Raw genomic sequence first — 20,357 nt, 5'->3', positions numbered from 1 at the left:
ATATCAGTGGCTCACTATTATTGAAGAGGTATTTGTAATGGAGAAATTGACACACAAACTGAGATTTCAAGACGCACAATTCGTCAGAAAATGGTAAAAATAGACTATACAGGACTCAAAATTAGGAATTTTGACTGGAGGAATAACTAGATAAATTCATCATCAAGAGAATAAGAATAGGAAGGCAGTTTGTTTTTCTTTTCTTTTTCTCAACAGCATCTATTTGTAGATTTGTTATTACGTTGTTGCAACTAGCATGCTGATGTCAAAATAGTGTCAATAAAGATTTAAGAGGAAAAAAAGAACCCGAACCTGTCCAGCTCCAAATACACACAGGTAAAAGGGGAGCAAAAAGGACAGACTCAAAATAGCACATGCTTGCCAGACTTTCACCAGTTTGGTTGAGTACTTCTGCAGCAAACTGCACGTTACAGAGTATATGTGCCAAGAGAGCATGGACATGAAGTCAAACAACACACACACAGATGCTATTTCAACCCTATCAACTGAGCTATGGGCACCCCAAGGCTATTATTAATATTTTGTACAGGCTCAATCCAAAGTTTGTCCGTAGGAGCGTGTTCAGTCTCATAAAATCACTTTATACAAAGTAACTGTAACTGTAAAAGCACTATATTACATATTTTATAAAATATATACCCCTATCCTACTTGCACAGTAGCACTACAACATTCTATAAGTGTGTGCAGGTCTGTTGCGTGAGAAGCCAAACCTTTGTCAGACGGGAGAAAGCTTGAAAATCATTATTAGTTATTAGATCTGTTGGGAGACTGTTCCATTGTTTTATCCCTAAAAAGAGAAGGACGACTTTCCAAATGTGGTTTTGCATTGTGGGATTCTGCATTCTCCCCTAATTGTTGACCTGGTTGCTCGTGCTGAGAATTCTGAGCCCAGTGTCACAAAGTTCCTGCTGCAGTTGCTACATTAGCACTACTACACTAACATATTAGAGTCCATCGTTTTACAGAACAGATTTTGGAAACAGCCTTTTTTCATAATATAAATCTAAAAATACTATGTACAGGTCTTAAAAATGCACTTTGGTAGTGTTTTTAAGAAGAAAATATATCATAAATCAGACAATTAACAAAATATGAACAAATCCTTTGGTCATAATGTTAGGAACGGTGATTAGAATAATCATAGAAAGATCAGTTAAAGGCACTACGAGTAAGTCGGCACGTTGGCGACACCTTTGAACAAAAGCGGTAGTATTATTACGACGCCAGCTGTCGTGAAGCTGTTTGCTTGCTCGTGCAGGGCTGCAAGATTCAAATAATCAGGAAGCAATATGGTGCGTGTCCGTGTGTGGACTCATTTCGGCTCGGTGAGAGTGGTGGTGACACAGCATCTACTAATGCCAGTAAGTGCTAAACACACCTGATTGCAATGAGTTGATGCATTGTCACCTCTCACGGAGCTGAACGAGTCTTTAGTAGGCTACCGCTCATTCATTTAGGAGTAAACACTGCAGTCTAGGTTCACTCCGTGAAATTGTGTAGGCCTATACGTTGCTTGGCAACGCCCTCCCACCCGCCTATCACTCTCCCTTTTTTGCTTTTCTTCATTGCATTTTCTTTTTTTGCTTTGATGGTTCAGCCCCGTTATCAATTATGACGACAAATAACTGTCTCAAACAAGGCTCCCGCTCCCCTTCTAGGGTGACCAGATCGCATTTCCATTACTTTTCACACGTCCCGCAAATTGAGACGTTGTCCCGCATTGTTATTGAAAGTGAGCCCCCCTTTTTAAATGCGTGTTTTATAATCTGGTAGCCTATATATCCGATAGCTGTGTGGAGACAGCAGTCTGTGAGTGTGCGTCTCTCCGTTTGTCTCTGTGTGTGTGTGTATCGCACTGTCGGGGGGCTGCTGGGCTCAGTGGCTCTGTGAAGGTGCTGCCTGCTTCAGCATTTCCTTTCTGTTACTTCAAAATAAAAGCCAACTCACGTTTGTCAAGTGAAATGCTTATGTGAAGCCAGTGAAATGCTTTTAATGTGAAGCCGCAGCCTTAACTCTATTTGTTTAACAGTAGCTAACTTAACTGCTGCGCGCTGATCTAAAGATAGTGTTTTTTAATATAGAAAGCCGTGTCTCTGGCATTACCGGTGGTGACACGAGTTTATTTTGCTAAAGAAAACGGCACTTTGTCCCGCACAAACGTAGTCTTTGTCCCACATCTGGTGAATTGGGATCTGGTCTCCCTATCCCCTTCCCTCACCTGGAGCCATAGGCTTCTCAAATCGCGTTCCTGCGCCACACTGAAATCTGCGACCAATGCGGATATGTGACCATAGAGCATGCACGCGTGAACCGAAAATCGGACTGGGTGTACGACCAGATCAAATGCAGTAATAAAAACTATATAAAAACGTCTTTCTTTGCACTGATGGACTTGTTTGCTGTTAAAGGTAATTTATGATTATGAGAGGAAACATGAGGCTGTTTAAAAGATATTTAAAAGTTACTCGTTGCCGCTTTAATGTCAGTGTAAAGAACATCACATCACTCAAATCCTTCTCAAAATCTTTAAAACACCGGTTACTGACCAATCAAATATGCGGCCATAATAGTCTGGGATAGTGTGTTTGTCTTTGTGTTTACTAGTTGTGTTGTTTATGGTCCTTGTCCGTGTGTATGATCCTTGTTTGTGCTTATGTGTTTTTGTCTGCATGTATGCTCCTTGTCTATGTATATGCTCCTTGTCTGTACTTATGTGGTTTTGTCTGTGTTTAAATGCTTATGTATTCTAACGTGCTATATGTTCATGCACTTTAACATGTGTCTGTATTCTACTTGTTTTATGTTTTTCTCACACCACCAACCTGTTATGGTCTGGAATGGTGGTTGTGTCATTTTACTCTTCTGTGCTTGTGTCATTTTGTTCTGTGCTTATGTGTTGTATTTTTGTATTTTTTTAATGTTTCTTTTAAGCGATCAACCTGCCAAGGACTACAGGTGAAAATGTGGCACATTTACATGTTGAACTTTGGTGCTCATGTTTATTAATGTGTGCTGTCCCTTCTAAATAAAGAAATCCCAAAAAAAATAAGTGCTTTAGAAGTTTAGATTGTTGCTTCAGAGTATTGAAAAAAAACGAATGTTGAGATAATTTAGGAGAAATATAAAGGCGCAGACAGACAAAGTTTAGTCAAATAAACACCTCAATGTACATGTTGACCTTTGATTTACACTGGTATGAATGAAGACATGTTACGGAAGCAAAATAGACAAAAATCTCAAAAATTACCAGTGCTTGAAAAAAAACTTGTGTTTGTCTTAAATCTGTCACCGACTTTACTGTCCTTTTAGCACACATTATTTAACAACCTTTTGCATTTTCAATAGAAATTGTATTTGTGTGTACTGTCTTTTTTGTGTATGTGGCTGTCACACAAGCTATACTGTGTTACGTCAGCGGTGAGGTGAAACAGATGTGATTCTGTGCAGTAGCCTAGCTGACTGACTCACACTGCTGCTCTGTGGTCTAGCTGATATGAGGTCAACTTCCTGTCTCTGTGGATTGCAACTAGCAGTGCAATATGCCACTATATCGCACAGCCATGGCAACACAAACACATCGCTACTGAACCGACAGAATGTTGTATTTTTCACCAGAGAGAGAGAGAGAGAGAAAAAATTCCTCCTTCATCACTGACCCATGGGTGTGTTCCCCTCCTCCTCCTCCTCCTCTCTCTCTTTCTTTCCAGACGTCCATCCAGACAGAGCGGAGTGTTTGTCGGTGTGTGTGCTGGACGCAGACAAAGACAGTCCCAAAGTATGTGCTAAGGTGGATGACAGTGTCTTTAAAAAGGTACGGAACCCCTATAAAACACACACACACACACACACATATGCACGAACACACACACACACACACACATACACACGTTCTTGTACATATGTCTTTCTGAGGACATTCATTGACATAAGGTCTTAAGGTCTAAAACTCAAATTGGCTCTCACAGAAATAGATGGAAAAGTACACACACACACACACACACACACACACACACACACACACACACACACACACACACACACACAGTCTGTGTTTGTCCCTAGTGGAGCCCTTTGCATTCATATTTCCACCAGCTCATTATCTTCGGTGGTGTTGTACATAAACACTGGTGTCAGATTTAGAATGGACATATAGCCCATGTCAGGGTCAGAAATAACCAAGTGGCTGCTGCTGGGTCCTACCTTTGCCCTTCTATAATTAAACCTGGTGGGAAAAGCTCTGGTGGAACCAATGTTATGCAACGGACTGGGAAAGACTTTCCCCTGTGCAGCTTGGCAGGAACCAAAGGAAAAGCAGCTGACTTAGCCTGTTCCACACAACTGCATGCACTCTAGCTCATTCACTTTTTATTTTATTATTATTATTTTTAAAAGTTCATTGTACCCGTTATGTTGCGCTCTATATTACTTTTACACTTATGTCATTATAGAATCAAATACATACTGGAAAGAAACCAGGAAGTGCTGTCACGTTTGTATTTGGTTTTGAAATGGCATAACAGCCAACATAAATAAGTAAATAAATAAGTCCCAACAAGCACACAAGAGTAATGAGTGATGTTTAAAGTTTGCAGGGTTGGTTTCCGTCGCCCTTTTCATGGGCCTGAGAGTGAGGCAAAAAGCTAAAACTAAATTAAGATTATTTTTGGGCATTTTTTTGCTTTATTAAACAGTGTTGGAGAGACAATAGGGCAGAGAGGATAATGGCATGCAGAGAACAACCCGGGGCGAATTCGAGCCCGGGTCGTGCGATGAAGACCCCCCAGCTCATAAACTCTTCATAATAAGGACGATGTGTGGCACCAATGAGTCCACATAAAGACCGTATAGCCCTTATACTAGATCAAGGATCGGTAGTTGCATTCATATTGATACTGTGCTGCACAGTGTAATGTGCTATTACACACAGTGATCACCAGTGCAGCTCAGGGTGACTCACTTGTTCTGGAAGAAGCCCCTTTTCCACTCAGCTCTCTCATAATGACCACATGTGGTTTGGCTTAAATACACAGCCGTTTCCTCAAGAACTTTGTCAACCCTCGAAACAAATAATTGGGATTTGGCCGACAATAGAGTGGGAGTGTTTGTCCTCCGAACATTAAAAAGTCCTCACAGGGATAGAAGAGCAGAGGAATGCCTTTACAGGGCTAGTATAGTTAGGCTTCGGTGCATCGTGAAACTTGGAGTACATTTGTACTATGTATTTTGATTGGTTAGGAAGTCCTCGTTAGTATAGTAATACGAGCATTAGGGTGTGTTTCACAATGACGTCATGGTTGTTTGTTTGCACACTCACAGAATGTTTTTCTTCCGTTTCATTGAGAAGAACTTTTCTTTTAAAGGCAAGACACTGCACGCAAAAAGTGTTTCTTTCTTCCATAACATGTTTTCTTTCATACTAGTATAAATCAAAGGTCTAAAATGTACATTTAGGTGTTCATTTGACTAAACCTCTTCTGTTAGAGTCTGTATATTTCAACTCAACTTTCCATAATCATCCTTATCACTATTCCAAAGGTTATTACAAAAGGATTTGTTCATATGTTGTTAATTGTCTGATTTATGATACATTTTATTACTGAAACTATGCCGAAAAATGTATACCTGTACATAGTACTTCTTTTTATTTATAAAATGGAAAAGCAAAATCTGTTCAGAAAAAAACTGAATGATGATATGTTGTCACAATTAAATTAAGATGTTAACTCTGGCTTTATCAAACATCTAGATTTATGTTTTCTAAAAAGATGCTAATGGACATATCATTACATATTGCCAAAGTTGCATATTTATTCAAACATTTCTGAAAATACTAATACAAAAAATAATAGTTTTAATGTTAGAAAGCAACAGGCAAAGATTCAAGATGATTTCTTTAAGTTAGACATTTTTACCCTATTCACCTGTTGTGTCTATTCTTAAACTACAGTATAGCCTTCTATTCATTGATTGTCTTCGTTTCCTCTCCAGCCTGAAGACCCTCCCCCCAGGTCTCGACACAGGGACAGAGGGACTCACTCCTCCAGGTCCTCCACAGATGAAGCCCACACACATGGAGCCTTCAGGCCCAGTGAGGGAGCTGTGTCAGCGGGCACACCACACGCCGTGGCCCCTCAGAGCGCAAGACTGGCCTGGAAGTCAGAGACAGAGGACAGAGGTATAAGCACAATTCACAGCAACATTTTTATTTGGCATCTCCCTTATTTAACATGTACTAAACTTTTCCACTTTTATTTATTTAGTTTTACTATGTATGTAAATTAGGGCTGTCAAACGATTAAAATGTTTAATCAGATTAATCACAGGATTCTGTGGATTAATCACGATTAATTTTACCATTCGAAATAGGCCCGAAAAATTCGAATTTTCTCTGTATATTGTTGTATGAACGGAAAGATGAATGACAGAAGGTGGATATGTACATTTAAAATTAGTATGTTTTTAATTGAAAATCCAAATGATGGTTTTAATACTGAAAATAAATTTAAATCAAACTAAAATATATAGGCCTACCTACCAAACCATAATTAAATTGGTCTGTCTCTTTACTATGTCTTTGGGCAAATATAGGCTATAGAATGGCATTTATTTGGTGAATCTATAGGTTGTGCATTATTGAATACAACTTGATTACAGTCCGCGGTGTGTGTGTGTGTGTGTGTGTGTGTGTGTGTGTGTGTGTGTGTGTGTGTGTGTGTGTGTGTGTGTGTGTGTGTGTGTGTGTGTGTGTGTGTGTGTGTGTGTGTGTGTGTGTGTGTGTGTGTGTGTGTGTGTGTGTGTGTGTGTGTGTGTGTGTGTGTGCGCGTGCGTTTGTACGCGCGACCACGTCCTAGGGGACTGTTCATGTGTGCCAGGAAGCCGACGTTATGTTGATGTCTGATCACACACACCTCTGAAAACTGCAGACGTTTGTGTCTTCGCGGGCTCTGAACAGAGCGGACAATGTTTCTCCTCCTGTTGCTTCGACATCAACTGCCACCCGCGACAGTTGATTTTATATACTATCTATGCCGTGACACAGACGTGGCCGTTAGCGGTTTAAAACACGGCACGGGCTAACGTGCTGCTATGTTTGGCTGCGCGCAGCTACTGATCCTGGGTCAGCCACAACGTGAGAGTGACCGTAGTACAGAGCTGGTGGGATGTACGGGGAGGATCATTCTGCAAATGCGTTAAAAAAATTAACGCCGATAATTCCAGAAATTAATCACCCTGCGTTAACGCGTTCATTTTGACAGCCCTAATGTACATGTATTATACATGCTTTTATATACTGTATTATTTTAAATATCTGTAGTGTATACTCTATCATGTTGCATCTGGGACACATACAGGTACATCTCAAATGTGCTATTAGAATATCATGGAAAAGTTCTTTTTTTTCTGTAATTTTATTAAAAATGTGAAACTTATTATTAATATAGTCTAGATTCATTACACACAAAGTGAAATATGTAAGGCAGGGCTGTACAGTGCGACAGTTTTGATCGCATTTGCCACTGAAATTGATCATGTGCGATGATGAATACAATTCCTCTCGCACGAGTGCTAATGAGGAGAGGCTGTCTTTGAAACACAGAGGAGTGATGCACAACACTGCTTAGAGGGCTCTACATTAACACTCGCCAAATGCGGGTGAATGTAGTCTTAGGCGAGTAAGTTATTAAGTCTACCCTCCACTTTGGCTGGTGAAAGATGTGTGCTCGGGATCTGTGCTCGGCGATTATAGCGTCTAACTTCACCAACGGTAAAAACCGGAAGGACACGGCTCTTAACGCAGTTAAGTTAGCGCGTGTGGAAACGGAACATTTCCTGTGCCCCTTCACAATAAAAGCCTGTTACTAGCCAAATGCGAGTTGACTTTTATTTTGAAGCAGGTAAGAACAGGAAGTTAGCGCTTCACAGCCCTGCAGTGCGCTAGCAAGAAAATCAACTGCTTCAGCTGCAGAGAGCAGTCAACAGTAGTCTATTTAAACAAAGTTTGACACAACCTATTTAACTTGGCCTAAATTGTATAAATATGTTTACTAATTTATTTAATAGGCTATTATGTTCAATGTTTTAAAGTTTGGTTTTCATTAAAAGAATGAAATGTTCTAAAAATGTTTGTTATTATTAGCCTACTATAATAATTATATTTTTATTTAAAAAATATATAGATATAGACATTATTTTTATAGTTCTATTGGGGGAAATAATTCTGAATCAGCAAACAAATTGCCATTGGCAGGTTAGACTCTTTTGTCTAAATTCCAATCAGTGCACCCCTATTCATTCTTCTATAATTATTACTGCACACACTAGGATATTCATTGAGAATCTCAAATAAAACCAAGATGACATGCTCAAAGGTAAGTAGAGCGAAATGCAAGGGTTTGGGTCATGCAAATTTTCGATCATACTTTGTGTGCTACCAAATTTATTTTTGTGCTACTGAATTTTTTTGCTTGCTAGCACCAGTGCTACGACTTTAAAAAATAAGCGTACAGCCCTGTAAGGCCATTTTTTGTTTAATTTAGCTGATAACGACTTTCGCCTCCTGAAAATACAGCAATTCAAAATATTAGAATAATGTCAAAACGTTTGCTACTTCTTTGTCAGTTTGGTGGGTCTCCAGATGTATTTATTTTTTCACGATATTCAAATTTTTTAGATACACCTGCGTTTTCCTACAATGAGAAAAAAATGTCAAGCAAAGAACACCAAATTCTATATTGAAATCTACTGCTAATATAACATTAGGCTGAATCTATACAGAAGTCACATTTGGTGTCTTTAACTCTACCATTATTCCTCTGCATTCAGCTTACCTACAAAGGGACAGTTATGTATGTCAAAGCGAATTAGATTACATCCTATCATGTCTCCTGTGTTCACTATCAAAATAAGGCACAGGTGTAGAAAACAAATGATAGCAAAGGTAATGTTGTTTAATGAGTCCCATTTTCTAACAGTTTGGTGTGTGTGTGTGTGTGTGTGTGTGTGTGTGTGTGTGTGTGTGTGTGTGTGTGTGTGTGTGTGTGTGTGTGTGTGTGTGTGTGTGTGTGTGTGTGTGTGTGTGTGTGTGTGTGTGTGTGTGTGTGTGTGTGTGTGTGTGTGTGTGTGTGTTGTCCTAGGAGGAGAAGAGGAAGAGAGGAAGGACCAGCTGTCAGAGAAGCCAGTGTGCTCTGCTGTGTTACGAGCTTCCATCCGCTCCTTGTCCCCGTTCCGTCGTCACAGCTGGGAGCCGGGCAGGGACAACGCAGCCCCAGAGGCCCCAGAGCGCAGGTCAGGGCTTTACACTGACATGTGACAGAGTCCTCACAGAACATACATACCAACATCCCATTCCATGGGACAACTAGATTGGATTAAGACATATACTGAACTTGCCACTCGAACGGACCGTGTCACTTGTCTGAGTATACATGGCCTTTCAGAGAATCGGATAAATGGCCAGAGCACGGCTGACTCCGCTATGCTAGGTGGCGCTGTAGCCATTTCAACAAGTGGTTATAGAGCCACGTCCGGTTCCCTTCCGGCAACAACACTACTATTTATTACGTCGTCTCCCCGACACGGATTCCGAGCAAGCGCAGGACGCAAACTCCGATGTGCGATATGCGATCCTGTTTACATGCAGATAGAATGCCGACTATGAACGAGTTATCTAGGTGTTCTTATCCGGCTTCGCTTGTCCGTTAATGTGCCGATTTGTGTGTGAAGTAGATCAGATAAAGGTGTTTACATGCATTTTACAAGTCCTGTTGAAGTCTTATTCGTGTATTTACCCGATTATGAGTCTGCATGTAAACACACTGACTGATACCACACCAACGTTACCTGGTCAGATTAGTGATGAGAATCTAATACAAGCGGTCCAAGTTGACCTCTCTTCTATTCTTTGGTCCATCCATCCATCTATCTTTCACTAACAGTCTATCTGTGTCTTGTTTAAGCTCGTTGAAGAGCCAATCAGGAGAGGCCAGGACAGCCAAGCCCCCCCTCCACAGGAGAAGGTAGGCCTATCAATCCATCACATGCTGCTGTAGCCACGCAGTACTCTCCCTGCATTCCAAAACGCATACTCTTTATTTTTTTCTATTCTACATACTACAGCTGATCAAAGAAATAATCTAGTTAGCATGCAGTAGGCACACAATTGGGACATGATTTCATTTATTTATTTCATCATAACATTGCGCCTTGATCTTGCCTCTTGCTTATATATCCGTCTCATCCCCGTTTGTTTTCATACGGAGGCAGCACTTCCGGTGCACACTGGATTGTGTGTCAGAAAAACCCAGATAGCATGCTATTTTCAACACTAAAACATCTCGACCAGTTGTAGTAGAGCATCCTAAATCTTTTTCTACCGTACTAAATAGCAGAAAGTATGGGGCTTGGAACCCAGGGTCTGTTTCTCTACACACCCACATGCTGTGTATTGTGTGTCAACAGCAGACAGCAATATGTCAGTGAGTCACTGTCCAGGGGCCGTATTCACAAAACATTTTAAGGCTAAGAGTAGGTCCTAACATGCTGATTTAGGAGTAACTCTCAAAAATAAGGGGCGTTTCACTCCTAATTTTAGGACTCCTAACTTTTTAAGATAAGTGTAATTCACAAAGCCTTTTAGCTCTAAAACTAGCTCCTAAATCTATGAAAAGCTAAGAGTCCTCGAGAGGACTCCTAAGTCACTAAGAGTAAATCACAGACAACCATTTGATGGTGTTTTGGAGATATTTAATGATAGTGAGCTTTGTAAAAGGTACCTTTAATAGCTGTAAGGGTTTATTGATCTTAGTAAAGCTATATTTAGAAAGTATAGACACATTTATATATATCATATGTATATAAAAAAATATTTATTAAGTTCCTTTTCCTGCAGTTGCTTTGGGTTTATGATGCACTGAAAGTTACTGTTGGTGTCACGTTTGGGTTTAATTTCCTACTAGAGTAGGCCCATATGTGGCGCTTCGCAGCATCTCCTCCGTTCCACAGGTCCGCTACTGTGTCTCGCCTTTTTCCTTCCGCATGCAATTTACGATTTCGCCGGCTGTTGTTTCTAAATTGTGAATTTCCTGGTTTGTCGCTGTCTGACTATTGCTGCATAGTCCGCCATTGAGAGAAATACAGTGAGAGTGCATGGCGTGCAGCTGTTCAATGAGGATATTTTTTCCGATTCAAATCATTGTAATATTTAAAATGAATAGGCCTATGTGGCGCTATTGTAGGCTAATTGTGAACGAAGGTGTGGGAAACCCTGCAGTATCTTGGTTTCATGTTAAATCAGTGTCACTTGTCATTAATTGTATATAAAAACTCTTTACTTTAATACAGCGACACGATATGGATATCTCCCACAGTGTTTCTATCATAAATTCACTCTTAGGGACTCATTCCCTCTCAGCCAATCACTGTGGGCATAGAAGGTATGAACATGACGTCATCCATAGCAACAGGGTCAACCACGCCCTCTAGTCTTAGCTTAGGAGTCCCTCCCATTCCTTAGTAAAAGTTGGTCTTATCAGCTTTGTGAATAGGTTTTAAGAAATTACTCCTTACTAAGAACTTTTAGTGCTCCTTAGGAGTACTCTTAGCGCTAAGATAAAATGTTTTGTGAATACGGCCCCAGGCCTCTTCACACAACACAGACAGTAATCCAGCTCTCAACTCAATAAATGTCTCATGTCAGGCACTGATGATCAGTGCCTGAGAGGACTCCTAAGTCACTAAGAGTAAATCTTAGTGACTTACTTTCTAAACATAGCTTTACTAAGATCATTAAACCCTTACAGCTATTAAGGTACCTTTTGTAAAGCTCACTAGCATTAAATCTCTCCAAAACACCATCAAATGGTTGTCTGTGATTTACTCTTAGTGACTTAGGAGTCCTCTCGAGGACTCTTAGCTTTTCATAGATTTAGGAGCTAGTTTTAGCGCTAAAATGCTTTGTGAATTAAACTTATCTTAAAAAGTTAGGAGTCCTAACTTTTTAAGGACCATCTCCTCCGTTCCACAGGTCCACTATACAGGGTCAACCCCACCCTCTAGTTTTAGCTTATGAGTCCCTCCCATTCCTTAGTAAAAGTTGGTCTTATCAGCTTTGTGAATAGGTTTTAAGAAATTACTCCTTACTAAGAACTTTTAGTGCTCCTTAGGAGTACTCTTAGTGCTAAGATCAAATGTTTTGTGAACACGGCCCCAGAGCAGTTCATCAGACACATGATGGAAACACTGTTTAAAAGACTAAAAGACTGTAGAAATGATAAAAAAAAATGTAAAGTACTTTTAAGTCCTTTTTTCATAATTTTACTCCAATTGTGCTTTTTTTTTGTAGAAAGGTTGCCAAGAGCGGACTTGAATGTAGCACATATCAAAGACATGCACCACACACACACACACACACACACACACACACACACACACACACACACACACACACTCAGATTTAATTTCAACAATGGAGGCGGTAGGAATGAAGCTGACTCATTTTCCAAGTCTTTTGATAACATTATTTAAAAGCTTAAACCAAGGCAAGCTTAAACACACCCTGCGTCACTATAACACCGTCATCATGCATCCATCTACTGTCTCATTCTCCATTTAAAGACTCTAAAACCATCTCTCTCTCTCTCTCTCTCTCTCTCTCTCTCTCTCTCTCTCTCGCTCTTCCATGTTTTCTCATCATCCACCCTTCATCCCTTCAGTATGAGCTGGTGTCCATCCAACCTGAGTCAGCCTAAGCAGGAGACAATAGACGGCAGAAGGTAATCAGTACAGGTCAATTCATTTGGCTTCGATTGGTCATTCCAAAAATAAAAATCTCTTAATTTAAGGCGAGACACTGCGGGTGAATAGGGTATCATTTCTAACTCTACTGTACAAAACTTTGCCCGTTGACATGAGAACAATAACTGTTTCAGAAATGTTTGAATAAATATGCAAATTTGACAATATCTAACTAATTATATGTGGACATTTTTGCATCGCTTTAAAAACCAATAATCTAGATGTTGGATAAAGCCAGAGTTAAAATCTTTCATTTTTCTAACATTGGGGAGAGTGGCCTGAGTTGTGCCAGTGGGGAAGTTGTGCCACCCCTTGTTTCTAGAAAACCGTGGAAGAAATTGGAAATGTGACCATATATTTAAGAAGAGCCATCCATTTGACTCATCCTGTAAAGAAGGGAGACACAAGGAATAAGATATAAGCACATTTAAGCTAAAAAACAGTTTTTTGCCTTTCAAAGTAAAATTTCCATGATCAATATTTTTTGATTGTTGTGTCTGAACAACTATAGACAAGTTTGAAAACATTTGACACATGTTTTAGTGCTTTAGTATGCTACACTTTGAGTCTATACAGTTAGCACGATGTCAGCCCTAAACTGCTGCATCCAGTGTTCCCCCAGCGCTGTATGGCTTAAGGTGCGAACACACTGCACACTGCCGCGCGGCGAGTTTACATAGAAAGTCAATGTATTTCGCTCGCGTGGCGCCGCGCGACCAGGGCACGCGCGACCAGGGCGCGCGCGACCAGGGTGCAGCGCGGCTAGGGCGGCGCGGCCGCCGCAGAAGTTGAAAGTATTGAACTTTTTGACACCGGCCGCGCCGCGATAGCCAATCAGCGTTGAGCTCCTCCCGACGTCACTCGCTTCGGGACGACTGACAGAGGAAATTAAGATGGATGAAAACATAATAGTCACAGTTTGCTCTCATAAGTTCTGTGAATAGCCTCTGTGTCTGTTGCCTGCTGTGTACAGCTATTAGTTTTGCTTTATGAACCAAGTTAGCACCAGTTAGCTTGGGTAAAGCACCATCAGCACAGCATATCCCCAGAGCCCCAGAGTAGGAGAAGGCTACTCTGGTCGGGCGGCGGACACAATATGACCCAATATGACCACACGGCGCGGAACCTGCGATTGCAGTGTGTTCGTACCTTAAGGCGGCCGCATTAGCAATGCCAGCCTACCGCCTTGATGACTACCAACCACCCAAAAAAAATTTAAAAAATAATTTAACTTTTTTTTTTTTTGTGCTGCACAATTAATGTACTAGCAAGCGCAATGTGTGCTTGTGCATGGTCATAACTGCGCGAAAGGCCGCGATTTGCTGTAAAAAGCATGTGTCTCCAAGGTTTCTCTATCAGCTGCTCTGTGTCTGCGGCTTTGCACGCGTGACCGTACCGCACCGCGCACGACTACAGCATGCACGCTGGAGAGTTAAACGAGCAGAAGCAAACCAACATTTAACTGGTGGCGATAATAAACACAGTGCAGTTCTATGGGGATATTTAGCTGAACAGAAAGAAGTGCTTTGCAAAGCTAGAACAGTTTAAGACTCCACATCACCGTGGCAACACAACCTATCTATCAGCTCAGACAGACAGACCGATGTAACTTACCTTAAAACACACAGCTCACATATGTAGATAGAGTCAGTCATGTAAGTAAGTAAGAAAATACGTAAAACTTTATTATATAGCACTGGTAACACGCAGTTACAAAGTGCTTAAAACACATATTCAGCGCAAATACATCTGAACAAGATAATTGATAATAAACAAAAATGACAATACAAACACACAGCACAAAGGGGCGTAATCCTTTACATGACAGCTTGTATGTAAAGGTGACCCTTAAAACAGTCCAGAGGCTCCATCACCTTTCTATGTGTTTTCTTCAGCTACAGTCTGGAGCGTCTGGAGGAGAAGGGAGTGTGTCAGGCTCAGTGTGAGGGACAGAGGGACAAGCCTGGAGCCAGGGCCCTCAGACTGGACAACCAGGACAGAGGCTCACTACTGTCCCTCACTGAAGAGGAGCAGGAAGGGGACGCAAGCACCACCAACAGCCAGGTAACTGTGTGTGTGTGTGTGTGTGTGTGTGTGTGTGTGTGTGTGTGTGTGTGTGTGTGTGTTCATTCACACCATGTTGATGCTCATACATCTTCAGTATCTGTAGCTTCCTGCTCATATTGACTGTATAAAGATTAAAGGTTGAGTATGTAGAAGGAATGGGCATTTTTTGCAGAACAGACTTGATCCAAACGGAATATAATATTCATATAAATGAATAAATAAATTATGGAAAAAAGGCCATGGGTCAATATCAAGAGAGTAAAGTTGAACTGTGTGTGTGTGTGTGTGTGTGTGTGTGTGTGTGTGTGTGTGTGTGTGTGTGTGTGTGTGTGTGTGTGTGTGTGTGTGTGTGTTTTTTTTGTTTTTCAGTAATTTCCATAACCCTGTTGCTCATATTCTCCATATTATTTTCCCCTTGGTGTGTTGTGTATTGTAGTCATGTCATCAGGTACTGTCAGGGACTATCAGCTGTCCTTCCATGTTCTCTCACCAAACCCTCACCAAATCCATCTCCATGGTTGCCATCAGTCACCGTGATTTAGATGGTGAGTTTTTTTCTCTGTTTTCTTTCGGTTTGTCATCCCTTTCCTTTATTCTTTGTTCAAAGTTTGAAAAGTCCATTTAATAGGGCAATTCATCAAAAAATGTATCGAAACCGACATTCAGACCCTTAAATCCTCTCAAACTTTCACATGTCCATTATTTTGATTTGAGGGTCTGTCCAAGCACCTCTTTTTTAAAATCTTAATCAGCAGTTATTCATTCATTGACATTTTTGCATTTCTTCATTATGTTGTTTTAAAATCACAAAGATAAGATACAGTATGTACTATTTCATTATATACATATCCCAGCTTTATTGGTGGGCATATTTACAGTACAAACCTTGTCAGTCAACTATGAGCCAACAAATTGATTGATACAATTGTAAAATGTTTAAATAATGCTGATAATGATTGGAGGTCAAATGGCCCAGACCTACCATGTACTATTGAACCTGTGAAATAAGACTTGTTGTTTTCACTTCTCCCGCTGCGCCCCATCCACACACCCCTTTAGTGAGCAGATATCCTCGGTCCAAGCGGCGAATCAGCTTCTCCCTCAGTATCTCCCCGCTCCTCTTGCCCAAACATAGACGCTCCTTCTTCTTTGCTATTGGCTCTTCCTCCAGTGATGAGGAGGAGCTGGGGGCAGGGAGTAAGTATGGCCCTGTGGTCCCTCTGTCAGCGTGATGTGTCCTCTGTAACACTGCCCCCCCCCACCCCACCACCAACAATAAACTACTACAAGTGCTCACTAAAATGTGTCGTCCTCCCAGCGCTGCACAAATCAAATGCATATCAACAGAAGGGAAATCTACTAACAGCAGCTGTTTGTGTGGGCGTTGTCCGTAGATGAGGGGTTCTTGAGCAGCCCTGTCACGAGTGCCCTGCCCCTAAAAATATTTTACGGATGATATATTTGTTCACTAAAATGTCCCTCTTAAAACTTATGTCAACCATCCCTAAACCTGACATTACGTTGGAAGGATTCTACTCAGTAGGTTTACATGCAGTAAGCAGCAGACTGGTACCATATCTAGATGTGATATGGATAACAGCTCTATACATTTAATACGTGCACATGGCTTTCTTCCTTTCCTTGGTTGTTGTTTTCCTGTTAGCATTGAATGCTATTCAGCTTTCAGAGTTAAATTCCGGAGTGCCTAAGGCCAGTTATGATTCAATTGACCGTATACCTGCAGGAGTAGTTTGGCTGCCAAAAGCGTTATATTAGCTTGACTTTGAGAAGGTTGAGGCTATAAGATTTCAATTAGACTAACACAATACATGGATCTTCTCTAGCATCATGTAAACATACTACTATCTCACTGAGACTTTGAGTGGAGGTGAGCGGATGGTGTGTGTTCATCAAGGTGACATGTAAATACTACAGTGGCTCAGCACCCAGACTGGATACACAAAACAAACCTTCAAAATAACTATAGCGGTACATAAACCAGTTGCCACTAGAGCCTTGTTTCCACCTGGTGGTACAGTTCAGTCTGGTAAGGTACGGCATGTAGTTATTTGCTTTCCACTGTCAAAAGATGGGAAGGGTGACAAAAAATATGCGTACCGGGCCGTACTTATTTGTCACCCTTTTGTTGGGCTACCAAGCTGACCCAAAGGGTACCAAGGGAGTGGAGCTACATACTGCAATACTAAGTCTACTCCATTAAACAGGCCTTATTTAAATTAGATGCTTGGTGGTTCCTCTCCCTGCTGCATGCAGCTGCATTGCACCAGAAGCATTGCTGCATTGAAAGGTTGTGTGGTCTTGCAAAGCAGATCTACTTTACTTTTTGGATTACTGGTAATAAACTCAAGCTCACATATCTTTCCCCTTTGTGTGTCAACTCTGTGTTAGCATTTTACTTCTATATCTGCTCTTTCTTTCTACACTTTAACTGCCTTTTTGCTTTATTAGATTTCCAATTAGTGAATTTTGCAGGTATTGTATAAACAGTTTGGGGATACAACCTGCTCACATGGTGTGTGTTTGTCCTCTTTGCTTACTGTAGGGGTGAGCTCATTCTCCAGCAACTCCGGCTCACTGGATTACAGGTAAGAATGGAAACTGATAAAACTAAATATATATACTGTATATATAGTGTGTTTGATTGTGTCTTAAGACGCACAGTTATTGTTTCACAGTCTTTTTAAATGATGTTCCAGAAATAAACAAAACTCTTACAGCTCTAGACAATAACTTAAAAAAGCATCTACTAATGCAAGCTGTAATGCTTTTCAGAACCATTAGTTTTTTTTATTAGATTTTTGAACATCTTTCCATCTGGTCAGTAACTGTATTGTCATTATTTGAAATCAAAATGTAAACATATGTATGTTACAATGCTGCATTACTGAGATACAAATGAGAGTGCTATGTGAAGTGACATATTTCTCTTAGCCCACACCTCTTCAGTAAAGTTAACAATTACATATGTTCTATTTTCAAATGGTCAAGCTAACATAAGTGTGTCCCTTGTATAATGAGCTTCCATAGGCATTATTCAATGTGATGAATTTTTATTTGTCCTTTATTTAACCAGGTTAGTCTCATTGGCCCTCATTTATCAAACTTGCGTGGAAACTGGTGCAGATTCTGGCGCAAATACCTTCCTACGCCAGGTATCGCGTGGGATTTATCAAACAGTCGTATCTCGCCAATCTCAGCGTACGCCAGGCCATTATTGATAAATGCGGTGGCTGAAAACAATCGTATCACGCCCCTATATTTTCTCAGTTTAGAGGCCTCGTCCAGAGGTTTTACGACATGGATATGCGCATCACGGCACAGAAGAGGAACTTCTCTGAAGTAGAAATTGACAAAATAACAGCGAAAGAAGAAAATAAAAGAGTTTCATTTCGGAGCATTACAAGCGGCATCAAAGAACGACAGAAGGCAGCAGTTAGGAAGGAAATAACTCCTGCGGTCAACAGCGTTGATGTTGACAACAAACGATCTCCAGCGCTCAAATGCTATAAAACAGCATATACAATTATATGTCGCCATTTCTTTACATAGATGAAGAAAAAGTGGTCTGACTCAAAAATCGCCACTAAAAAAAGCGTGTTGCTGTTCTGAAATGCAACCAACTGGAGGTGCGGGCATAATATAAGTGGTAGAGGAGAAAAAGACGCACCAACTGTCCGATAATGGTCCCCATAAAAGAAATACACGTCTGCAGAGATTTGAATGATTAGAATGTATTGGCCCTTTTAGATAGCACTACTCAAAAGGGGTTTAAAAACTAAAAATTACACATTTTGCATTTTACTGTATGACAGCATGCGCTTGGCACGAGTGGTCAGCCCGGCCGTCAGCTGCACACGCCGACCCGGCAACGATCAGCTGTGAGAGCGCCCACTGTCCTGCTGAGCTGCTCCACTAGCAGATCGGAAAAACGTGCCGGTTAACGGTGGAAATAAATCGCTCGCTTAAGCGATCAATGACACATTAAAAGAGGAACTAACATCTAAAAAGTGCGTCAAATAAATAAAATGTTAAGTTGAATGTTGTGCCGTGTATTTTTTATCATAAAGAGCAGTGTAGGCCTACTACATATTTAATACTTAGGCTAACATTTTGAATGAATGCAGCCCCCGTGCCTCAGTGTCCCCCCAGCTGCTCCAAGTCGAAGATAACTGCCCTTACACAGTCCCATGCAGCGCTCCTAAGTGGCCGGTGTGCGCACTATTGAATCAGCTCTCCTACTCAGTTTCACACCATAAGCTGCACAATTTTAAGTGATTAATATCTTTATTTCGGTCTGAGCAAACACTGCATTTGTATTACCTTCTAATAATTGTCCAACAAAGTCATCGGCTACCCGGCACAGCCTGCACTGCGAGGCCATGCTGTTTACAAACTTGCGTACACGAGCTGAGAGCTGGCGTGGGATTTGAGCGTATCCTACGCTCACGTCCATATTGATAAATGCCGAGATTTGCATGGAAATGTACGTACACCCATTTTTCTGGTCTACGCACGGTTGATAAATGAGGGCCATTGAGATTAAAATCTCTTTTTCAAGAGAGACCTGACCAAGATGTACAGCAGAACACAGTTACACATAAAACACAATACAAAATACAAGTTTGATATTGAGTGCAGTTGTAAAACATACAAATAAGATTATTAACTAAAAACATTCACAATTTCCGATGGAGTCCAACTTCAAACTCTTAACAACAGCCTTAAATTCGTTAAGAGTCACTAGGTCCTTAAGCTTAAGCTGCTTCTGCAGGTTATTCCAGGACGACGGCACAAAAAACTTAAAAGCTGTTTTACCCAGCTCTGTACGAGCTTGAGGAACAGTCATGAGCACCATGTCCTGAGACCCTAACGCATGGGGGACACATTTTCTGGACATATACAATGACAAATAACAAGGGAGTTTACCTAAGATCGCCTTGTAAATAAAAACATACCAATGACTAAGTCGTCTCATAAAAAGAGAAGGCCAGTTTACTCTTGAGTACAGCGTACAGTGATGGGTTAAGGCTCTGCTGTTTGTAATGAACCTCAAGGCTCCATGATATACAGTGTCCAACATATGTAGACAGTGAGCTGATGCATTCATGTACAACAGATCACCATAATTAAGAACCGGCAAGAAGGTAGCTTCGACTAGTCGTCGTCTGGCCTCGAGAGAGAGAAACATGACTTATTCCAAAAGAAAAAACCTAACTTTGGGGACGCCCTTAGCTCAGTTGGTAGGGCGTCCCCCCCATGGACCTCGGCCAGCAGCGGACCCGGGTTCGATACCAGCCCGCGGTCGTTCTCTGCATGTCACTCCCCTCTCTGCCCCATTTACTCTCTACACTAGCAATAAAGCATAAAAATGCCAAAAAAATATATATATATATATTAAAAAACCTAACTTTAGTTTCAGTTTTTTCACCAGGTTTTGTATGTGAGTTTTAAAAG

At 40.9% G+C, this 20,357-nt stretch overlaps 1 protein-coding gene across 4 annotated transcripts in view; it reads left to right on the top strand.

Annotated features, from left to right (window-relative positions):
• Positions 1–20,357, top strand: part of LOC307250839 (A-kinase anchoring protein 13) — a 201,779-nt gene that overhangs the window by 136,857 nt on the left and 44,565 nt on the right. For 3 of the 4 annotated variants that reach the window (XM_080028071.1, XM_080028072.1, XM_080028070.1), the window contains exons 13-20: positions 3,731–3,834; positions 6,012–6,198; positions 9,158–9,308; positions 9,980–10,039; positions 12,734–12,793; positions 14,711–14,879; positions 15,319–15,427; positions 17,446–17,488. In XM_080028071.1, coding sequence (XP_079884197.1) covers positions 3,731–3,834; positions 6,012–6,198; positions 9,158–9,308; positions 9,980–10,039; positions 12,734–12,793; positions 14,711–14,879; positions 15,319–15,427; positions 17,446–17,488 — 883 coding nt within the window. The remainder of the gene's footprint in view (positions 1–3,730; positions 3,835–6,011; positions 6,199–9,157; positions 9,309–9,979; positions 10,040–12,733; positions 12,794–14,710; positions 14,880–15,318; positions 15,428–17,445; positions 17,489–20,357) is intronic. The other variant, XM_080028073.1, reaches the window with a different exon arrangement.

Source organism: Ammodytes marinus (genome assembly GCF_949987685.1).
Source record: "Ammodytes marinus genome assembly, chromosome: 5".
NCBI classification, from domain to species: domain Eukaryota; kingdom Metazoa; phylum Chordata; class Actinopteri; order Uranoscopiformes; family Ammodytidae; genus Ammodytes; species Ammodytes marinus.
Note: the sequence above shows the minus strand (reverse complement) of the source record. Positions and strands in the feature narration are given on the sequence as shown.